General features: G+C 36.8%; 1 protein-coding gene across 5 annotated transcripts in view; it reads left to right on the forward strand.

The window, feature by feature from the left end:
- cep162 (centrosomal protein 162) overlaps positions 1–20,303 on the forward strand; it is a 54,497-nt gene continuing 34,194 nt past the window's right edge. For 2 of the 5 annotated variants that reach the window (XM_015350857.2, XM_015350833.2), the window contains exons 1-9: positions 1–177; positions 1,313–1,420; positions 2,465–2,618; positions 7,408–7,536; positions 10,083–10,226; positions 12,544–12,693; positions 16,369–16,552; positions 19,353–19,423; positions 19,991–20,052. In XM_015350857.2, coding sequence (XP_015206343.2) covers positions 1,361–1,420; positions 2,465–2,618; positions 7,408–7,536; positions 10,083–10,226; positions 12,544–12,693; positions 16,369–16,552; positions 19,353–19,423; positions 19,991–20,052 — 954 coding nt within the window. In that variant the 5' untranslated portion in view covers positions 1–177; positions 1,313–1,360. The other 3 variants (XM_015350842.2, XM_015350849.2, XM_015350866.2) reach the window with 3 other exon arrangements.

The raw sequence follows: 20,303 nt of genomic DNA on the forward strand, positions 1-20,303 counted from the left end.
TTGAGCAAGGCGGTGGTTCCGGGCTGTTGGAGTTGCCTGGGTTGGCGGACAGATCTGCCAATAATGTCTCGCAGTGTTTACAGTGAGCGGAGCTCTTGACTACAGTGGATACCCGGGCAACATCGCGGGAAGAAAAAGGAAGAAGTGGAGGTGGCTGGGCAGCTATAGAACCAGATTGTATGATTTAACTGCTTATTGGGGGATTTTATTGTTTTAATTCAATTATCAGTTGCGTTTGCTTATTTTTAAAAGACAAATCCTTAAACCGGCTTCATTTGTTTGAAATCCCTCTATGAAATCTAAGTTGTCACTTGAGATTTAGCTATCCTGTCAAAGCATACTGTAGATGCATTCATAAACACTGTTACTTGTAAAGGTGACTAACGAATGAATGTTATGATAGATTTTTTTAAAGTGTTGATACCATTTCGTTGTTTTTTTTTGTTGGGGGTGAAATCAGAAATCGACACAACGCTGCTGGTCCAGGTCCTTGATTTTGAATGGGAGTAGGATTGGTATTGGAAGCGGATTATTTGAATATTATTTATAGTAATTTTCAAAAAGGTTAAATCCGCTTCCTATCCACAGTTGTGTAACTTAGGACTGATCTTGAAACACTCAACTTTTACTAAACTGTGCAACGTTCATAAATATTTTGACGTTATGTCTAGTTATTTACTGTGACGAAAAAAGCGTTGATTAACTAGTAGCAAACTTATTGTATTAGGCCTACGTGTAAATTGGTTTTCTTGCTTGCTATTTTTTATTGCTAAACTTATTAGTTTAAATCAGTTGTACACTGATCAGTACAGTATACTGTATACTCCCGTTTGTTGCACACAACAATATTTTTAAGGCAGACTATTTTAGACTTCTTTTTATAGGCGTATCATACATTAAAACGGTTTAATCAAACCCATCTTAAACAATTCTTTTATTGTAGGTAGTATTTAAAACCTGAAAGAGTTTAGTTACAGCTTGATTTCCCTTTATGAGCCAAATATCCCGTTGTAAGAACTGATCAAGTGAAACGGGAGTCAGGACTCCTGTGTTAACATCGCAGTTTTCTCCATTCCGAGCATTTGCAATACTGTTTTTCTGCAAAACGTGAAAATGAGACGTATTATATTTAGGTCCGCTCTTCAGTTGTTGAAAATGTGCTTAAATGGTGTAAAATTTAACTATAACTTAATAAGCCAGCGACGGATTCCCCCCAAAATGATTTTATTTACAGATTTAACTAATAATATGTGTAGCTGTATAACTGTTTTCATTGTGACAGTTGTTCTTTTTGTGCAATACATTTTTTCAGAGCTCTATGTGATCGAGTATTACACAAAAGGACTTGTCTTTTGAAATCATGTCTCGCCGATTTACAAAGGAAGAATTGGATGAACAGTTTGAACAGTTTCTAAAAGAGGTGGGTATGAGTTGAACACACTCATTTGAATATTTCTTAAGGTCTCCGTCACATAAATATAAAATGTTGAAAAATCGCCAATAAAGGCTAGTTTCCGTTTTTGGAGTTGTGTAGTTAATTTGGAGTAGTAATGATTAATTGGATTTGGATAATCCCCCCCAAATACAACTGTTTTTTTAGGAGATTGCATCTATTGACTATTGACTATTGGCATACAACAGTATTGCACAGCTCTTAGTGCTTGTACCAGCAGGAGTAAAACCTTTCAAGACAATTTCAGAGGAGCCACAGCCAGCATGTTTGCATTTATGGATTTTGTGTCATTTAACCACACAAACACCTGTGCAAACTTTATTTCACAATCTAATGTGGAAAAGCAGGGAGGCCAGATTGTGTAAGCCCAGAGTTGTTGTTTTTTAACATTTATACGCCTACCCTTATGAATCCATATCCATAGGATCTTTAATTACAAAATAGGTAATTAAAAGCCTATCAGGGCCCCATTGTAATGTCTCTTCAGAAGGAGGTCACTTCCTTAAGCAGGGGGAGTGCTGTCTGTGGTATTAGTTTAGAAATCCAGTCCTAAAGGGAAGAGTGCCATCTATAGGTCCACTAAAACTACTCACAGCAGCTGTCTGGTATGCTCTAAACCTCCCATTGCCGCAGGCCTGTGATTTCAGGATATTTGAAAGATCATATCCGTCACAATCAGCTTCAGAATCTTGAAAATAAACCTGAAGGTGCCTGTGATTGGAAGAAACAGGTTGTACAGGACAACACGTGCACATACTGTATAGTCCTGTGTGTGGGGGAAAAAAAATGTGAATGTAACTGGAAATGGAGAACAAAAAGCAGCTTAACTGAGTGAACTTTACCTCCAGGTCTGTCTTTATAAAGTATTCAATCTGAGATGTGTTAAGCTAAAACAACTGCTTAAACATATCTTTTTCCATAACAGATGTTGCAATACGCTGGAAATGGTTAATTGAAATTAACAAAAATCAAACTGACATTTACATTTCCTATGGACTCTGTTCTCCTCAGTCTGTCTCTGACGATTCCATTGACCTGGGCAGCTCGCAACGGCCCAGTGTTTTAGACTCCCTTGGAAAAGCAGCCAAGAAAGAAACTGCAAACGCGCCTCCCAGACCCTGGTGGAACAGTGATGACGACGACAACGACGTCAGCTCTGGTAGAGGTAAGGAGAGCTCTCCACTACAGGCCGGGCTTACCTTCCCCAACAGAATAATGTGTTTGATGGCAATTTAACACAGTAGGTTTGGGTGTTTCACTTTTCTCTGAAGGGCGGCATTCAGGGCTTAGTTTTTTTTAATGTTTGTCACCTGCAGTTATATATTTTTTTTTCCCCAACAACTTTTTAGTTCTTTTTTTAACGGATTCGAGGAACTGCTGGTTTTGAAAGAAGAAGAATCTAATGCTTCACTCAGATAATGCTTAATGTTTTCCACACTATTTCCCCCCCCCAGTTTATTTCTGTATGTGATTCAAGTTGGGGTTTTTTGCTCGCGTTTGGTTTGAGAAGATGGAAGGTCTTCTCTGATATCTGAAAGAGAGGCAACTTGTAAAAGGTACAGGTCAGGGACTGCAACAACATATCCTTCTTCTAATCAATAAAAAAAAGCAACCAGATGATTTTAAGTTATGTGAGTTCTGTTTCAGGATGTTGGATAGAACCTGTGGACATAAATATTCCGCCAATATCTCAGCTTTTTAATGTTGGGGTTCATTTTTATTTCTTGATCCCTTTTTAAAAAAGGACAGTCTCAGAAAGTCTCAAAATTACTTATTGAAAATTGTAATTTTACTGTATAGCAATATATTCTTAGGCATTTAATTATTATACATAATTGTTTTTATGCCGTGCTATTCAGCACAGAGCTGCACATCATAAGCATTGTCAGAGTAGTCTCAGTGTGGACATACTAATGAGCACTCTCGGGGATCTGGCTGAGAACAACTGTGATAAAAAACAAGTTGCAGGGTTCCGAAAAGATTAATATTATACATCGCCACCCATCATCACCAGTATTCTTGTAACAGAAAAACATGACAATTTTCAGCTTGTAAGTAAATATGTACACTTAATAATAAGTAATAAATACGCATGTGAGGCATCGGGAATCAGGAAAAATGTATATTCTATTCTATATCTATAGTTTTGTTTATGTTTTATTCTTGGGTTTTATGTATGTGGTTTAGGCTGCTCCTAGTGTGGGATCACTCATAGCTCCTGCAAAATGGTTTGGCAAAAGCTGTTTCTGCAGGGCCTTTCAATGATGTTTGATTGACATACTGTACAGCCTCAAGGGCACACCACTGTAATTTAATTGCTTCACTGACAACATAGAATACTATATGAACAAGGAAAAGAACATTGAGAGCAAATTATGAATTTCAATATTTCCGTCATGTGTTCATCAGACTGAAATAGAGTCCTGACACCAGCTTGAGTCCAGTCTCAGTTAATAACACATCTAAGCTGGCCAAGGAATATTGAGTGAAGTCATATGGATTCCTTAATTTTCCACAAGTTGTTTGATGTCAGAAAGTAGGCAATAGCTTAAAAGACAAGTATTTCACAATTAATTTAGATATAAAACATGAGGCACACAGATTAATTATTCTAACTGTAAGGAGTTCTTGAAGCCTTACATTCAGAGATTTCCATTAAATACCTAACATTGACTACCCTAATGCACTGCGGGTCCTGTGCAGGTGTGTGCCCACCAGTGGTGCTGTGTTTTTGGTTCCCTATGAGATATGCTGACTCGGGGCTCTGCAGGAGCAGGGTTTGAGGGCACTGGTTTAAACAAATCTTTAACAGGAGACCAGCTCCAACAAAAATTCACCCAACAAACAAGAATTTCAAACTCTGAATTTCAACACAATTAATTCCACAGATCCCTAAATCCCTTAAATTCATGTCAGTAGATATACTCTTAATTTTGCAGCCAGAGAGGCTTCACAAGAGCAGAGCCAGTACAATCAGCAGCCTAGACATTCATACACCAACTTGCCAACAGTAGTAAATCTAACAATCTAGCCTATGCCTATGAGGAGTTTTTGCTGCTACTTTGATAAATGCAGCACAACTTGTGTGAATTGCAGCACTTATACTTAAATACAAATAAAGCAAGGGAAGTAAAATCTACATTTTCACAACACCGAGTTATCAGGAAGAGCTTTAAAGAAATTACTTTTACAATAAAACTATATTGATAATTCCATTAGGTGGAAAATTTTAGTACACAAGGTCAATGTTAAAAGAGACTCCGGATTTGTTGAGGCATTTTCAGTAGTTCGTTTTTTTTTACTGCCAATTCCTATGTTCGTGGGGGAATTTACAAGTAATTCTTGATTTTCCACCTGATCTGTCACTTGGGGCTTTTGTCAATTTGGGGAAAATTATTTAAAGCGATAGCAATAACAATTCTGTTTCTCTTTAATACAAAATTACCTGTGAACACTAGATGGCACTAGACTGTAGAGAATTTCTTTTGAAATTAATTTTGTGCATTAGAAAATGCAAAGATAAAAGTAGTTCTGAATGAAATCTAAACTCTTTTCAGATGAAGTCTGGATTTTCAGTTGTATGTCTTTTGACATATAGTGAATAACAAGGCAATTGAAACTTTTCTGCTTAGGTTTCTTTGTCTTATAACCAAGGCTATTTTGATCTCTATACTGTTTTTTCTAAATGATCACCTATGTGGCCTTGGGCTTTCATGACTTTTAAGTCACTCAGAAAATAAAGGCACCGGTTAAACAAATGATCATGCTGAGTCATCATAAGCTAACAATATTGTGATACATTTTGATGTATGAATAACTGAAGTGTATATATTTAAGTTTGACCCTGCCTGATATGATGATTGGCAATGTGGCTGTGAGCAGATTTGTTTACTTTAAGTATTCAGATGTGCAGGTTTGAATTATTGCGCATTGTTCTGATCTCCAGTTTGGAATGGGTTGATCTTTTTTTTTGTCCTCTTTGGGAAAATGAAACATCTTCATCTGACATCCAGGATCAGTATGAAAAGTAAGGTTAATAAGATTTTGATGGTGTTTCTTAGCAGGACAGTTTGCTAAAGATGTACCAGGTAGCATGAATTTAAAAGATAATTGCACTATATCTGCTGCTGATTGCAAACCTTTTTTTTCTTTCTGTAGTTACATTTTTGTTCTCACTGTACTGTCCAAAGATTGTTGTGTCTTATTGCATTTTATTTTGTGTATATACAGTTGCAAGAAAAAGTTTGTGAACTCTTTGGAATTACCTGGATTTCTGCATTAATTCCTCATTAAAATGTGGCCTGATCCTCAACTAAGTCACAATAATAGACAAACTCAATCTGCTTAAACCAATAACACACAAATAATTGTACTTCTTCTTGTTGGTTCTGAACACATCGTTTAAACGTTCACAGTCTAGGTTGGGAAAAAGTATGTGAACCCCTAGGCTAATGACGTCTCCAACAGCTAATTGGAGTCAGGTGTTGGTTACTCAAAGGTTGGTTACTGACAGAGTTTGCTCTTCTCAAGAAAGATGTGTTCGTGTGAACCATGCCCCGGTCAAAAGAAATATCAGAGGATCTTAGAAGAAGAATTGTAGAGATGCATAAAGCTGGAAAAGGCTACAAAAGCATTTCTAAAGGCCTGGGTGTTTATCAATCCACAGTAAGACAAATTGTCTACAAATGGAGGAAATTCAGTACTGTTGCTACTCTCACTAGCAGTGGGCGTCCTGCAAAGATCACAGCAAGAGAGCAGCGTGCAATGCTGAAGGAGGTGAAAAACAACCCTAGGGTAACAGCAAAGGACCTGCAGAAATCTCTTGTCCACTATAAGAAAAACACTGAACATGGATGGTGTTAATGGAAGGACACCATGGAGGAAACCACTGCTCTCCAAAAAAGACATTGCTGCACGTCTCAAGTTTGCAAATGACCACCTGGATGTTCCACAGCTCTTCTGTGACAATGTTCTGTGGATGGATGAGACAAAAGTTGATCTCTTTGGCAGAAACTGCTGTTTGGAGGGGAAAAAAAAGCACTGTACACCAACACCAAAACCTCATCCCAACTGTAAGGCATGGTGGAGGGAGCATCATGGTTTGGGGCTGCTTTGCTGCCTCAGGGCCTGGAGAGCTTGCTATCCTAGAGGGAACAATGAATTCAAAACTATCAAGAAATTTTACAGGAGAATGTCAGGGTAGCGGTCCATCACCTGAAGCTTAGTAGAAGTTGGGTGATGCAACAAGACAATGACCCAAAACACAGGAGTAAATCAGCAACAGAATGGCTTAAACTGAAGAAAATGTGTTCTGGAATGGCCAAGTCAGAGTCCAGACCTCATCCCAATTGAGATGCTGTGGCACTACCTGAAGAGAGCTGTTCCCGCAAGGAAAATCAAAATCAGAAATATCAATGAACTGAAACAGTTTTGTAAGGAGTAATGGTAAAAAAAATTCTCTTAACTGTTGTGCAAGTCTCATCAGCCATTTGGTGGAGGTTATTGCCGCTAAAGGAGGTTCTACCAGTGACTAAATACAAGGGTTCACATACTTTTCCAGCCTGTACTGTGAATGTTTAAACGCTGTGTTCAATATTGACAAGAAGAAGTACAATTGTTTGTGCATTATTATTTTATGCAGATTGTGTTTGTCTATTATTGTGACTTACCTGTGGATGCTGCACATTGGTGGTGGTGGAGGGGAGTCCCCATTACCTGTAAAGCGCTTTGAGTGGAGTGTCCAGAAAAGCGCTATATAAGTGTAAGCAATTATTATTATTATTATTATTGTTATTATTACCTGAAGACCAGACCACATTTTTACAAGTAATTAATGCAGAAATCCAGGTAATTCCAAAGGGTTCACAAATGTTTTCTTGCAGCTATATGCATCTTATGTGTTTTCATTGTGCTTTCTATTCTTTTCTGATTCCACCCAACCTTCCTTCCTTCAGTACAAGAACCAAGGAAAAGCAGGTTTACTAAAGTGAAAAAGCCACAGGCTGTCCATAAAGAAGCAGAGGCTGTGTTTAAAAATCCCATTGGTGGAGAGGAATGCAGGCTTTCTGAAGGGTCTACTGAGGGTACTGGATATTCTGATTTACTGTAGTAGTTTGTAGAAATGTGCTGCTGGAACCTGACATTTGCTGGATTTGCTACAAAGGTGTTGTTTCATATTCAATAGTACTATAGCAGACTTTCACTTCTGGTAGCAGGCTAGAGGTCATCTAAAAATCCCTTTGAGATAAAGGGTTATTCAGCTGCTCATAAAAGAAAGGTTTTGAGAAGAGCATAAAGTCCCAGAAACTGTGAAATTATTAAGTACATTTTGAAAGGTTTTGTCCTATTTTTTTAGTCTAAATACCCCAATCTTGGAATTTTCAGTTTTTAAAATGAAAAGGAATTAGTTCAGCTGCACATTATTAGCCTGTACAGTATGTAGTTTTATACTGTCCTGAAACATACTGTTTTCTGCTCAATGTTATATTAATATAATATGGCAGAAGTACATTTCTGATATTGACATTTAGCTTCTATAGCATTAGTGTTTGTGTTTTGATTAGGAATTGTTATTAGTGTATGTGGAATAATTTTAATATTGGAATTTATTGTACCATACCTAACACCTGCACCTCTGGTGGCATTGCGAAAGCATCTGATATGCCAAGCACTTACTTTCTTCACTAATGTCACTCAGTGTGAAATCAGCCTCATTTTGGCATGACCATTTCATATTATGAAACTTGGTAAATACTTGTCTTTTTTTGGTACTAAAGGTGGTCCTCTGTTATATGTTGCCCTGCTATGCATCGCTTCGCACGTACTGTATACCGTTGATGACTTGAAAACCTCAACATAAAAAATTTCCACTCTTATTCCAATTCTCTTTCTCAAGGCACCAAAAGTCAGCAGTGTACAGTAGGTGGTTTGTGGGTTATTGTGTCCTGGAAATGAAAAAATATTGTGAAGTGCAAAATCGAGCATTAATAACTGTTCTTGTAGACAGTGCAGTTACGGTAGACAGTACATGACTTAGATTACGTATTGTTATGCTCCAACATTAAAGTTGAGTTCTTACCACCACACACTACTGTCGATCAAAGTGTAATTTCTAACTTTAAATTCATGGACAGTGTGTTTAAAAAGTGTACCCTGTAGCAGCTAATTCTTTTGCTGGTAATGACGAGTTCGCAATTTGAAAGGACTTAGTGATGTTATTATTTCCATTTATAGTTTTTATGTGTTATAGACCTATTAAATGTGTATACCAGTGACTGAACTGTATGTTGGGAATAGATCTCAAGCTAATTACATTATTTCTCATGGACATTAATTCCCCTTTATAAGTCTTTTCATAATAAGTTGCATTATTTAAGAAAGTAACCTGCATCCTCTGTACTGTATTTAGTTAGCTACACATTAAACTTACACTTAGTCTAACATTTCCATTAACTCTTATGGGGGAAAAACCTCTTTAAGTCAAACTGCCAATGTTTATGCTCCTATGGTCCTGAAACCTCCATACTGACATTGTTCTTATGTGGAAAAATTCCCCTTAATACAACATTTCACTGTACGTTGTGACTTTCTGGTCTGATTGTAAAATCTGATCTTTACATGTTCCAGATACAGTCTTGTTGGGTTCACATTTTCTAGTATGATGTTCTTTAGATTCTAATGAATGATCACAGAAAGTTACAGAGGGGAATCTGAGACCATTTAAGAATAATAGCAAATTATATGATGGGGGGGTGGGTCACTATTCAGCACAGAAATATTCACATCTTTTTGTTCTTCATTCCTGGCTTTGAAATTAATTAAACATTGACATCCAAGATAATTATATAAGTGAGTGCTATAGAAAGACACATGTTAGAAGATCAGAAGTTGAGAAACTTGTTTTTGAGATTTAAAGGCTTCTCAGTAGTTGACTTGATCATTTATGTCCTGGGTGACATTTCTGTGATGTGTGTAAACCAAGTTTTTATAGTCGCATACCCTTTGACAGGTAACAGAAGAATTTACCACAATCCCAGAAGACAACATGAGTAAAGCCTCACAAATATGATATAATCTTTCAATGTAAAAGACAAGCCAAGTTCTCTGGGGTCTGAGAGATTCCATTTCTTTTTGTCAATAGATATCCCAAATCGCATTCTAATTCTTGGGTTCCTTAAATGATGACATCCTCACCATTTAACCATCCATAGCTCTTGAACTACTTAGGGTCCTACTCTCATTTTCTGTGTACGATATAACATGGTAACACAGTATAAAAAAATAAATAAAATCAGTTACGAAATTCATATTTTTCAATATTAAAGATGAATATGAATCAGTTCCTAAGGTGACCATTTTAAATTTGATTACCATTTCTGATTTAGCTGTGTATAAAAAATGAAAATTTATGACAAATTCTTCCTCCACATACAGTAGCAGGTTTCAGGTAGGTTTGAGTTGCACATGCCAAAATTGGGTAGATTTCAAACAGAATGACTTGGTGCTTCCTTTTAAAAAATGAATTGTCCTCCTTTCTGTTTTTGGCCTCTGATTTTTTTTCTTTTCTGACCTATCTTTCCTTCCATCTTTGTGTTGTTATGCTTGATTTGCCTACACGTCTTGCATGTAGTTTCATCTAAACCAACACCCAAGGTGCGCAGCAAGGCTCTGGATAAGTTGAATCGGCTGGAACAGCGCTACATTGCTAAAAAGGAAGCCTCTTCCAAGCTACAAGGGGAAAGCAATGACACTGATTCACAGGGCAGTGGAGATGGTAACATTCATCACCTTTTCTGTCTACCCCCTCCCCTTTTCTGTTCTTCAGTTTGTTTGTTTGAATATAGCTTTGCTTTAAATCCAGCTTACTAGAAATGTGTCTAACAAGGAATACCTGTTATGTTTATGGAGTCTCTTCAGAAAAGGAAGGTGCTATGAATTATGGGAATGCACATACTGACTCATCCTTGTTACAGCCATCAGATACCTATGGCTTTAATTGAGTTCATGTACAGTAAGTCAATAAATTAAGTGTGTAGACATTTCAGCTTTTTAACATTGTGAAAGAGGCAGAGCTAACTAATTGCCATACTTCATTGTGGCTTAGTGTTTTTGAAAGACACATTCCCAGTTAAGGGTGCTCCTTATAGGATGCATTCATGCAAGTATTTTAAAAAATACCTGTGCCATCCTGATTTCTTAGAAGTGCACAATGGCAGTCTGTGGCTTCTAATGTCAACATTATATTTGTAGAGCTATATAGGATCCCTGTTGAGCTAAATCTGCTTTCTAGTTTAGCGGAACAACCAGAGCTCAATAGTATTTGTATTTCGATAATACTAGATATTTATCTGCATGCCCCATAGCGTGTACATTGCAAATTGAAAGGAATGGGTCGTTGTACTTCATTTGATGCTTGAGTTATTGCGTTTTTATTCTTTGATTTGTGTCTTTTAATGTCACAAATATATACGTATCTGTCATATTTTAAAGTCTCACAAATTTCTTTGATATTTGGCTTTGCATTGAATGAGAACATGAGAAGGTATATGGGCAAGAGAATGTCTTCAGTATTAGTAGTATGTTAATTACATGAATTGAAATGCTGCTGAATACACAGTCTGGTGCAGGAACTACAGTAAGTTGCCTTTGAAATGCAACATGTGGCTCACCTGGAGTCGGGGGGGTGGGACAGTGAAGTAACAGGATCTTTAGATATGTGGATCTTGGGTAAAAGCATACAGCCGTAATGTAAAGAAATAGTGTTCTTTATTTTACAGGAGGCTACACTGAATCAAAAGTAAAAAACCAAAAGCCTTGCTCTGTCTGAGCTTTAATTAGACATCTTCTTGTTTTCCTCTCATCATCAAAGGCTTCAAAGCTACCTCCCAGCTTCGCAGAACCTTCACAAATTAAAAGGTCACCTGAGACTTCTCAAAACTCACATCTATCAACGGACTTTTGAATTGGTTGATCCCTTCTCCCTCTGTGAGGCGCAAGGAGAGGTTCTGTTCTCTTCTTCAAGAGCAGAGCCTTCATAGCCCAGACTGGAAACAACAGTTTGCTAGTTTTAACTGTCACTCGACCAATTGTCTTCCATCAATGGGTCATTGAGGATGGCAGGTCATTCCCCTTTGTCTTCTGAGGAATGTGGTTTCAGAGAAGATCCCCAGTAGGTTTATATTTTGTCTAAACCTACTGTACCTCCCAGATGTGAGTGGGAATTGCATATTTAAAATAGCATAAATTAAAGCAAGCTACATAAAAAACAGAAAGGGCCAGTTAAATTTTTACTATTACCAGAAATATGGTCTACGAACTCTACTGTATGTCATTTTAGTAAGCATATACTAAGATCTTGTCTATATGAATTATTTTTCTGAAAAGCTGCCTTAAACAAGAACAACCCCAAAAAAAAAAATATAGCAGTGTAACTACTGAAATGCTAAAGAGTATAATTGGTCGACTGTGAACTGAAGATATATTTTTTTCCAATTATATTAGTAATCTGTCATGCTTCTTTTTTTACCCTCTTAAAGTGTTTTCTGATGATTTTAATAAAATTCACAATTATTTACTTTTTATTTAGTGTCCAGGGTGTTAATATACAATTTTTGTTATGAAATCTGTTCATTTGGAAATGTACAACAGCCTGTTTCTTTAATATGATTCTACATCTACCTCATGAAAGGTTAAATGAAGAAATAGAAATTTATTATTGCTGTATTTTCCAGAAATACTTCCAAAAAGAATTTGTATTGAAGGTGAGTATGGCCAAGCTCAAAGACCTATTTTTTTTTACCCTCATTTTTTGTACTTAAGCAGTCTAATTCAGGGTGAAAAGCTTGATGACTCATGACTGACAGGTTTTGGGTTGGAGTCCCACAGCTGGAGATTAAATGGGAAATACAGATTTAAATACGCTGCAGGGATTCTCATTTGGTTGGTAAAAAAAACGACTATACAATATTCTGTGATGGAGCCGGCTGGATTCTACATAGTGACTGTATTATTTATTTAGACCAATGATTCAACAGTACAGTGGTAAAAATCAGAACATGGTCAATGCAGTGGTGCTAATTTGTTTTGTGCAGGAATGCTAGGAACAGGAAAGAATTTTCTGAAGTCTGTGAGAAGTTCCCAGCCCATAAAGGAAGAAGATGAGGACCAAAAGGAGAACAAACCAGGTGATCACCAAGAAACAAATCCTGTATCTTTCAGCAGAGACAGCCTGGAGCCTGAAGGTGAGAAATCAAATTGATCTTGACTACTGTAGTTGGGGAACTTGCTTTAATAAAGTGTGTAATAATGCTGTATGTTTTTTCCTATGCTCTGTCATGCAGGCCAACTTTGGGGAGTGACCGGCATATTAACTGATGGACATTTTATTCCAACTTTCCAGCCATAAGCGGTTATAATTTTAATTGATATTACACTACTTTAATAATGAACAATTACTTTATTACAGTACACTGTAATAATCTTATTACAGTATAACATTCAATACTTTAATAATAAAACTGTAGTTCGGGCAAATAATATTTTAAAAATGTACAGAACATAGAACTTTTGGCTTACTTTTTACATCACCAGAATGCTTTTCAGGACCTTTACTGGGTCAGTCAAAGACAGACATTGTAGATGGGCCAGTGTAGGTTTGGTCTTGTGCTTTGAGCAATTGTCTCACAGAAATGTCTCAACTTTGGAGAAAAAAAATATAGGGTTCATTGGCTGAGAAAAGTTGTCATCAGCCTCACAGTGGCATCCTTCACCAGTTGCTTGCCTGGCTGCTCAGTTTAGAGAGAGACAGTCTCATCTAGGCAGTACCTGGGTGGTACAATACTACTTTAATTTTTGGAACAAGAAAGGCTTACTTGTTAAGCACAATTATGTTGAAGATATAATACAGAAAATGGAATTAGAAGTCCATTAGCACTCTCAAATTATGAAATCAGCAAAAAGGAAAAGCTTTAAATATACAGTTGCCCGCTCTTTCTTAATACTAGCTGTATGTATTTCTTTCAACTGTTTTTGTTTGCGACAAAAGAAAGAAAATGACCATATGCTGAATTTCTTTAGTTTTTACTTTCTAGTGTGAATCGTGATGTGGTAATATAAAATACACATTATGTGTTCTTTCAAGGTTGCTGAGAAATTGGGGGGGAAAAACTGATTCCCTTTGTTGAGGTAGATCTTTACATGCTGTCATTATGTTTGAAAATTCACTTCTTCAAACTAAGTACATTAGTGACATTTTTTATTAAATTACATAACTGTGCAATGAATACAAAGGACTTCTGAGCCTTGATTAATGCAAGAGTTCTGCTTCCATGTGTCTCCTCGAAATTTGAGCAGCTATTCAGTTTTCAGGTGCTGTATTCAATGTTTTGCTGCTGGTGAACTAATATATTTAGTTGTACTGCACCTGTCTGAATCTGTCAGATCATTTTCCGCTCAGTTTAAATTATCACCCTTCTTGTGATGTTGCAGGCATTAGGTGCTGTATAGTGAGGGCTGTGATAATAAACCCATTAACCAAACTATCAAATATTGTGCAGTATACCTGGTTTATGGGCTTTATAGATACTTGAGGATCTAGTATTAATGTGTCATGAAATAATGCGATCTAAAAATGTAGATGCTATTCAAATTTCTTTATAAATTCTGTTTTATGGTCAGTATATGTTGTAGGGCAAAGGGTAAAGTTTTAAACAAACATTCAAATAAATAAATCTTCAGTTTCTTTTAGCCTTTTGTGTGTCCACTCACAGTTAATGTGCCATCTTTCAAATCATGAAAAGCAAATAAGGTGCTTGTTTGGTTTGCGTTTTGCTGATGAATAGATCTGAGCCTGTTCATCTTGACATTTTTGCTGTAATACAGTGTGTACTCTTGCACTCGGCTTTCTAAAAAAGTGAAAAAATGTACAGGATTCTGGTTAGCTAGACCATGAAAAAGAAGGAGTTCAAATAGTGTCATTTTAGTAGCAAGGTCCTAGTTTTTGAACCATAAAAAACTCTTCTGAATGGCAACTGGATCTGTAAACACATTTTATGATGTGTAATATAAATGTCCATTAGAACTGGCATAAAAGAAACAAAATGATAAAAGATGTCCGTGCAGACTGAACCTTACCTTTGTTCCCAATTTATTTGAGAGCATGCCAGACCCTATTTTGAATGAAGAATTTAAACTTGTAGCAGAAATGGTAGATTAAATGTTAAAATGAGGAAGTACTATGAAGATAGTTAGCGTAGCACAGCACGAGAGCTGTCATCTTAGGTATTTACTTACAGTGCCCCCCAGAAGTATTGAGGTAGAAAGAAGTATTTTGTTTTACAGTCAGTCAATTTGTATTCGTGATTTGAGATTACTATAATATATAAGTCCAATATGGATGAAAGTACCCACAAATGTTGTTTTGTTCATATTGGAATACCATGTGTTCAACACAGCGATTTTAAAGTATTGATATCAGCCTTGTCTTGCAGCTGAGACATTTTTGTTAATCATAAGACGTTTTTCCAATTTGTGTAACCTCACCCTTAGCCATAATGACTCTTACTGAAAAAAGTGGCACCTAAACCTAAACCTAAACGGTCGGAGGAATATGGACACTTCCTAAGGAGCACTTTAAAATTGTGCAGGAAGTTGGTCTCCGTGGTCTCATCATGATTGTGTTTTCAATTCTTCCCCACAAGGTTGACGCAAGGACTAGGGAGTATGTCAAGAAATGTTTTCACTACTGTTCTTCTTGAACACGTTAGTATTGGTACTGGTAGGTGAATTGTCAGAGTGGAGAAGAGTATCCAGGACTGTCTTCTTTGTCTGTCCTTGGAACATCGACAGACTATTGCTTCTGCCCATTCCGATTTGTTGTGGCTTCTGTCTATGCCAAAACTTCAACAGTGCTCTGTATTTTTTATCCTTTGATTGGGAGATATAAACTCCAGCTGAGAGGAGGACAGGGTTGAGTTTGTCTTCAGGCAAAGTAGTCAAAGTAGCCACCGAACGCCATGCGTTTGCATTTGTAAATTATAAATTAAATTAAATACAACTCCACACCTAATTGCTTAGTAATGAAAAGTTTGTATAACAGGAGTCACAAGAACAGGACTCAGATTCAGGACTCTGAACACAAGTTCAGATTGTCTTTGTTTGTGTACCATTCCAGTAAGAGCCAGCATCATAGACCGAGACTTGTGCAGCCCTACACAGCTTCGCCATCAACTGGGAGGGACCAGCTGTTTCATATCCAAGATCCTCAACTCAACAGCTGTATTTATACCATAATTATGGGGCTACAGTCTCAAGGCACAGAAGGCATAGTATCCTGAAGAATTATCGTAAATCCCTTCTACGAACCCACTTACAATAGTATTATTATTCTTTTCTGTAGCCTTATATTTTATTTTAATACCAAGGAATGGGCCCATTGGTTAATTCAACTGAGCCAGTGGAGAAATGAAACCCAACCTAACCCTAACCCTGTTGTTATGTTTTTTTTCTTTTTTTATTTCTATTTTTTGTAATTACATTTCAAAACCTATGTTATGTGTAAATTGTAAACCATATGAAATCTAAAAATCAAACTGTTCTGAGGAACTCCCGACCCAGGGTTAGGAAGTGCTGCTTTAGGGTATAGTGAAACAACTAAAACTGTGCAGGGTTTGTAGCTTGTGTTCCAGTTCAGTGTGTAAGTCAAGAAAGAAAGAAAAATGCAAGTAAGAAAATATGATGCAGTAGGATTTGCACTTTGGCTTTTCAGAATCCACAAACATTATCTTAATTTAAGTTCAATGCAAGGTCTGAACTAACGGTAGTTCATCACAATGGATGTAAAAGCTTAGTTTGTTAGCATTTTCAATGATTGATGATAATGTTAATGGATCTGCTTTATGGCTTTCTCTCTTCAATAGAATCAGTGGTGGCATCGGGACCAGATCAGAGTGCTGCTGGGTTTGGAATGGACACTTTGGATGAGGAGGAAGAAAAAGCGAGATTTTTTGCTAAGCTTGAGAGTGGTGTTTCGTCTACAATTGATTACTCGAAGTTAAACAAAGAGCTGGACTCCACAGGCTCCACTGTTATTGCAACCCTGAGGTACAAGTCCTGGACTATTCCTCTGTGTTCTAAGTTTAGAGAGAAAGCTGGCATGCTGAGCTCCTTTTGGAGTTCTTTAAAATGCTTTTAGCAACAGAATGTTTTCCAGAACAAAAGCAGGTACAGTGGATATAAAAAGTCCACACTTCTTGAAATTGCAGGTTTGTGATGTAAAGCCAGAAATCAAGATTAATCATGTCATATGTTTTTCCATCTTTAATGTGACCTTACAACCAACAAAACTCAAAAGAAAAACAAATAGATAATTATTAGGAAAAAATATTTAAATTAAAAAAACCTGGTTGCATAAGTGTGCACACCCTTTTATAATGGGGGCTGTAACTGTGTTCAGAATTAACCAATCACATTCAAAATCATGTTCAAAGGTAAGGAGCATATACCTGCCATCAATGAAAGTGATTCTGATTAACACCAAATAAAAATCAGCTGTTCCTGTAAAATTTCCTTGAAACTTTCATGGTTGCATCCTACTGGGATAGCCATGGTCCGCAAGAAGCCGACAAAGCATCTATAGGATCTAACTGTTGAAAGGTACCGATCAGGAGAGGGGTATAAAAGAATATCAAAGGCATTGGATGTACCATGGAGCACGGTGAAGACTATCATCAATAAGTGGAGAAACTGGCACCATAGGGACAATGCCAAACTTGATGACAGGACAAGGAGAAAACTTATTAGGGAGGCTACCAAGAGGCCTACAGAAACATTAAAGGAGCTGCAGAAATTTCTGGCAGGTACTAGTCACTTCTTGCATGTGACAACAATCTCCCTTATTCTGCACATGTCTGGGCTGTGGGGTAGGGTGGCAAGACGGAAGCCATTTCTCACACAAAAGAACATCCAAGCCCATCTAAATTTTGCAAAAAAAATACATTCTTATGGTCTGATGAGACAAAGGTTTTACTTTTTGTCCTTAATTCTAAAAGATATGTTTGGCGCAAAGACAACACGGCTCATAATCCAAAGAACACCACACCTACTGTGAAGCATGGTGATAGCAGCATCATGTTTTGGGGCTGCTTCTCTTCAGCTGGGATAGGGGCTCTAGTCAAGATAGATGGGAGAATAACTAGCTCCAAATATCAAGATATTTTGGCACAAAACCTGCTGGCCTTCAGAAAGCTGAAGATGAAGAAGAATAACGACCCAAAGCACACATCCAAGTCAACCAAGGAACGGTTTCAGAAAAGGAAGATCAAAGTCTTGGAATGGCTCAGTCAGAGCCCAGACCTCAGTCCCATAGAAAACCTGTGGAATGACCTAAAGAGGGCTGGGCACAGGAGATCCTCTGGCAATTTGAAGGAGCTTGAGCTTTGTTGCAAGGAAGAGTGGGATAAAATTGCAAAGTCCGGGTGTGCAAAGTTGATAGAGACTTATTCACAAAGACTTACTGCTGTAATAAATGCAAAAGGTGCTTCCACAAAATATAAGTGAAGGGGGGGGCAGGTATGCACACTTACTGTATGCAACCAGGGTGTTATAGGTTTTTTTATTTCAATTATTTTTCCTAATAATTATGTTTTTCACTTGAATTTTGTTGGTTGCGAAGTCACATTAAAGATGGAAAACTGACTGACATGATTTATCTTGATTTCTTGATTTACATCACAAAACCTGCAATTTCAATAAGGGTGTCTGGACTTTTTATATCCACTGTATGTTAATCTTGAACTCTGCTTTTTTGAAAATGGAAACTTTACATGGTGTTTGATAAGCACATCATCATGATGATAAATGGCAATTAAACCAGGTTGTATATCTGCTTCTGCTGATTGAGAATCTTGACCCTTTTGATTGATTTCCAGTTTGAGCACAAGGATATCTCAAAAGCACATGCATTGCCACAGTGGGGTGGATCATATTTTAATGTATAGTAAGTCCCGTACTGACTTCTTGCAAACAGGTTTTTACAATCAAGTGCTCTTTAAATAGCACTTTAAAATAGCACTTTTAAAATACCTTTAAAATAGTTTAAAATAGCAATACTTGGAAATACTTGTTTTGTCAGCACAAGAAGAGATCAAAAGTATCAAAACCAAAGTGAATGTGGTCCTGTAATATACGTTAAATGGATATGAAGTTATTGATATTATATTTTATATATGTACTATAATACATATAATATATTGCATATTATGATTATAATGTGTTATAATATCAATTATATTGTTAAACACTGAGTTTAAGTGAAGATAATTTGTATTGAGTCTGAATGAGGTTAAAATGTTGATTCACCTGTCAGGTTCCAAATGGAAAACCTGTACCAAATGACAGTATTTTGTTTTGTACTTTTGTATAATAGAAAGCAGTACTCAACTACGGGCTTTTAAAATTCTAATTAAAAGTGTCATTTATTGTCAACCATAGTCTACTTTGAATATGTGGATTCTAGTTAATTAAAATTCTACTCTTTTTCACCCCATTCCTTCAGTTCTCTTGTCATCTGTAGTTTTAATTGGTAGGTTCTATTTGGTGTTTAAAAAGTCATCATATTCAAGTGCAGTGCAATTGCTGCTGTCCTTTGTGATGACCATTCTTTCAGTATGTGTCAGGCGATTAAAGTTAAAATGTAAAAAGCCTTTAAAATAATGCAATTTTATTTGCTTTTTGAATAGAAGGTTGATCATCTATTTTAATGATTCCTTTATCACCCCTCAAGTACACAGGTGTTATTTGATAGTTTTTATCTGTTTTTGTTTTTTAAAGCCTAAGTTACTATGTAAATGGGGTATTTCGTACACAAGCATTCTGAGGGTTGTTTAAATATATTTTTCCATAGAAATGGTGAAAAGCTGTTGAGTGAGGAGGAGCACACCAAGGAAGTAAAGGACAATTCTAAAAGTACTCCTGGTAAGAATTTTGGGCAGTACAGCATCATGCAACAAGCTGTTTCTTAAAATGTGTTAAGGGACATTATATTCTAACCGGACAAGCACCTGTTTTCTTTCAGAGTGGTTCATTTTAAGGGCTCCCCTTTTCAGGTTCCACATTTGCTTTTTGCTGTTGTAAATGTTATGAAGCCAACCTAATGTTTTCCAGAGTTTCAAACAACCTTCTCTTTTGTTTATTTTGATATCCTGCTGTTATCAGCAGGCCATTAACATGTCAGTGCTAAAGCCTGTGAGACTTAAACAAGTGACCTTAACGTAATGAAAGTTCAGTACTGTTCCATATGGATAAATAGGGGCCTTTTCAATGACTGGATAGAATGCTCCAATCTCTCTAGAAAGTAAAGGTAACAACACTGGTGTCATTTTTCCATCTGTTTATCCCTTTCCAGTCCACTTTTCCTGGTGTGGGCCATTTCTCGCTGTTATCTTTATTTTCAAAATAGAAAAAAGCTAGTGAATAAAGAATCAGAATACACATTTCTTCAGTTTGCAATACATCAACTTCAGATCTCATTTTCTGCTTCAGTTTCCCCTAATTACAGTGAAGACTTTGAAGATGATACCAGTGAAAAGGAAGGTCATGACCAGGTAAAGTATTTTTCTTGGAGCTATTTTACAGATGCAGTTATCTGTACAGTGTTTCCTAAGAGGGCCGACGGTGTTATTTTTTTAAATTTTACAGTTCTATGCAAGTAATCGCTAGTACTGTATGGTTAATTACACATTTGAAAAAGAAACGACTCCTCCTGCAGTAGGATAAGGGACCTCCTGGTGGGCAGTTTTAGTAGCAGCACACACTATAGTTAACGTTGCTAGGATACAGATCATCTCATACATTG

Source organism: Lepisosteus oculatus, chromosome 2, assembly GCF_040954835.1.
Source record: "Lepisosteus oculatus isolate fLepOcu1 chromosome 2, fLepOcu1.hap2, whole genome shotgun sequence".
NCBI lineage: Eukaryota > Metazoa > Chordata > Actinopteri > Semionotiformes > Lepisosteidae > Lepisosteus > Lepisosteus oculatus.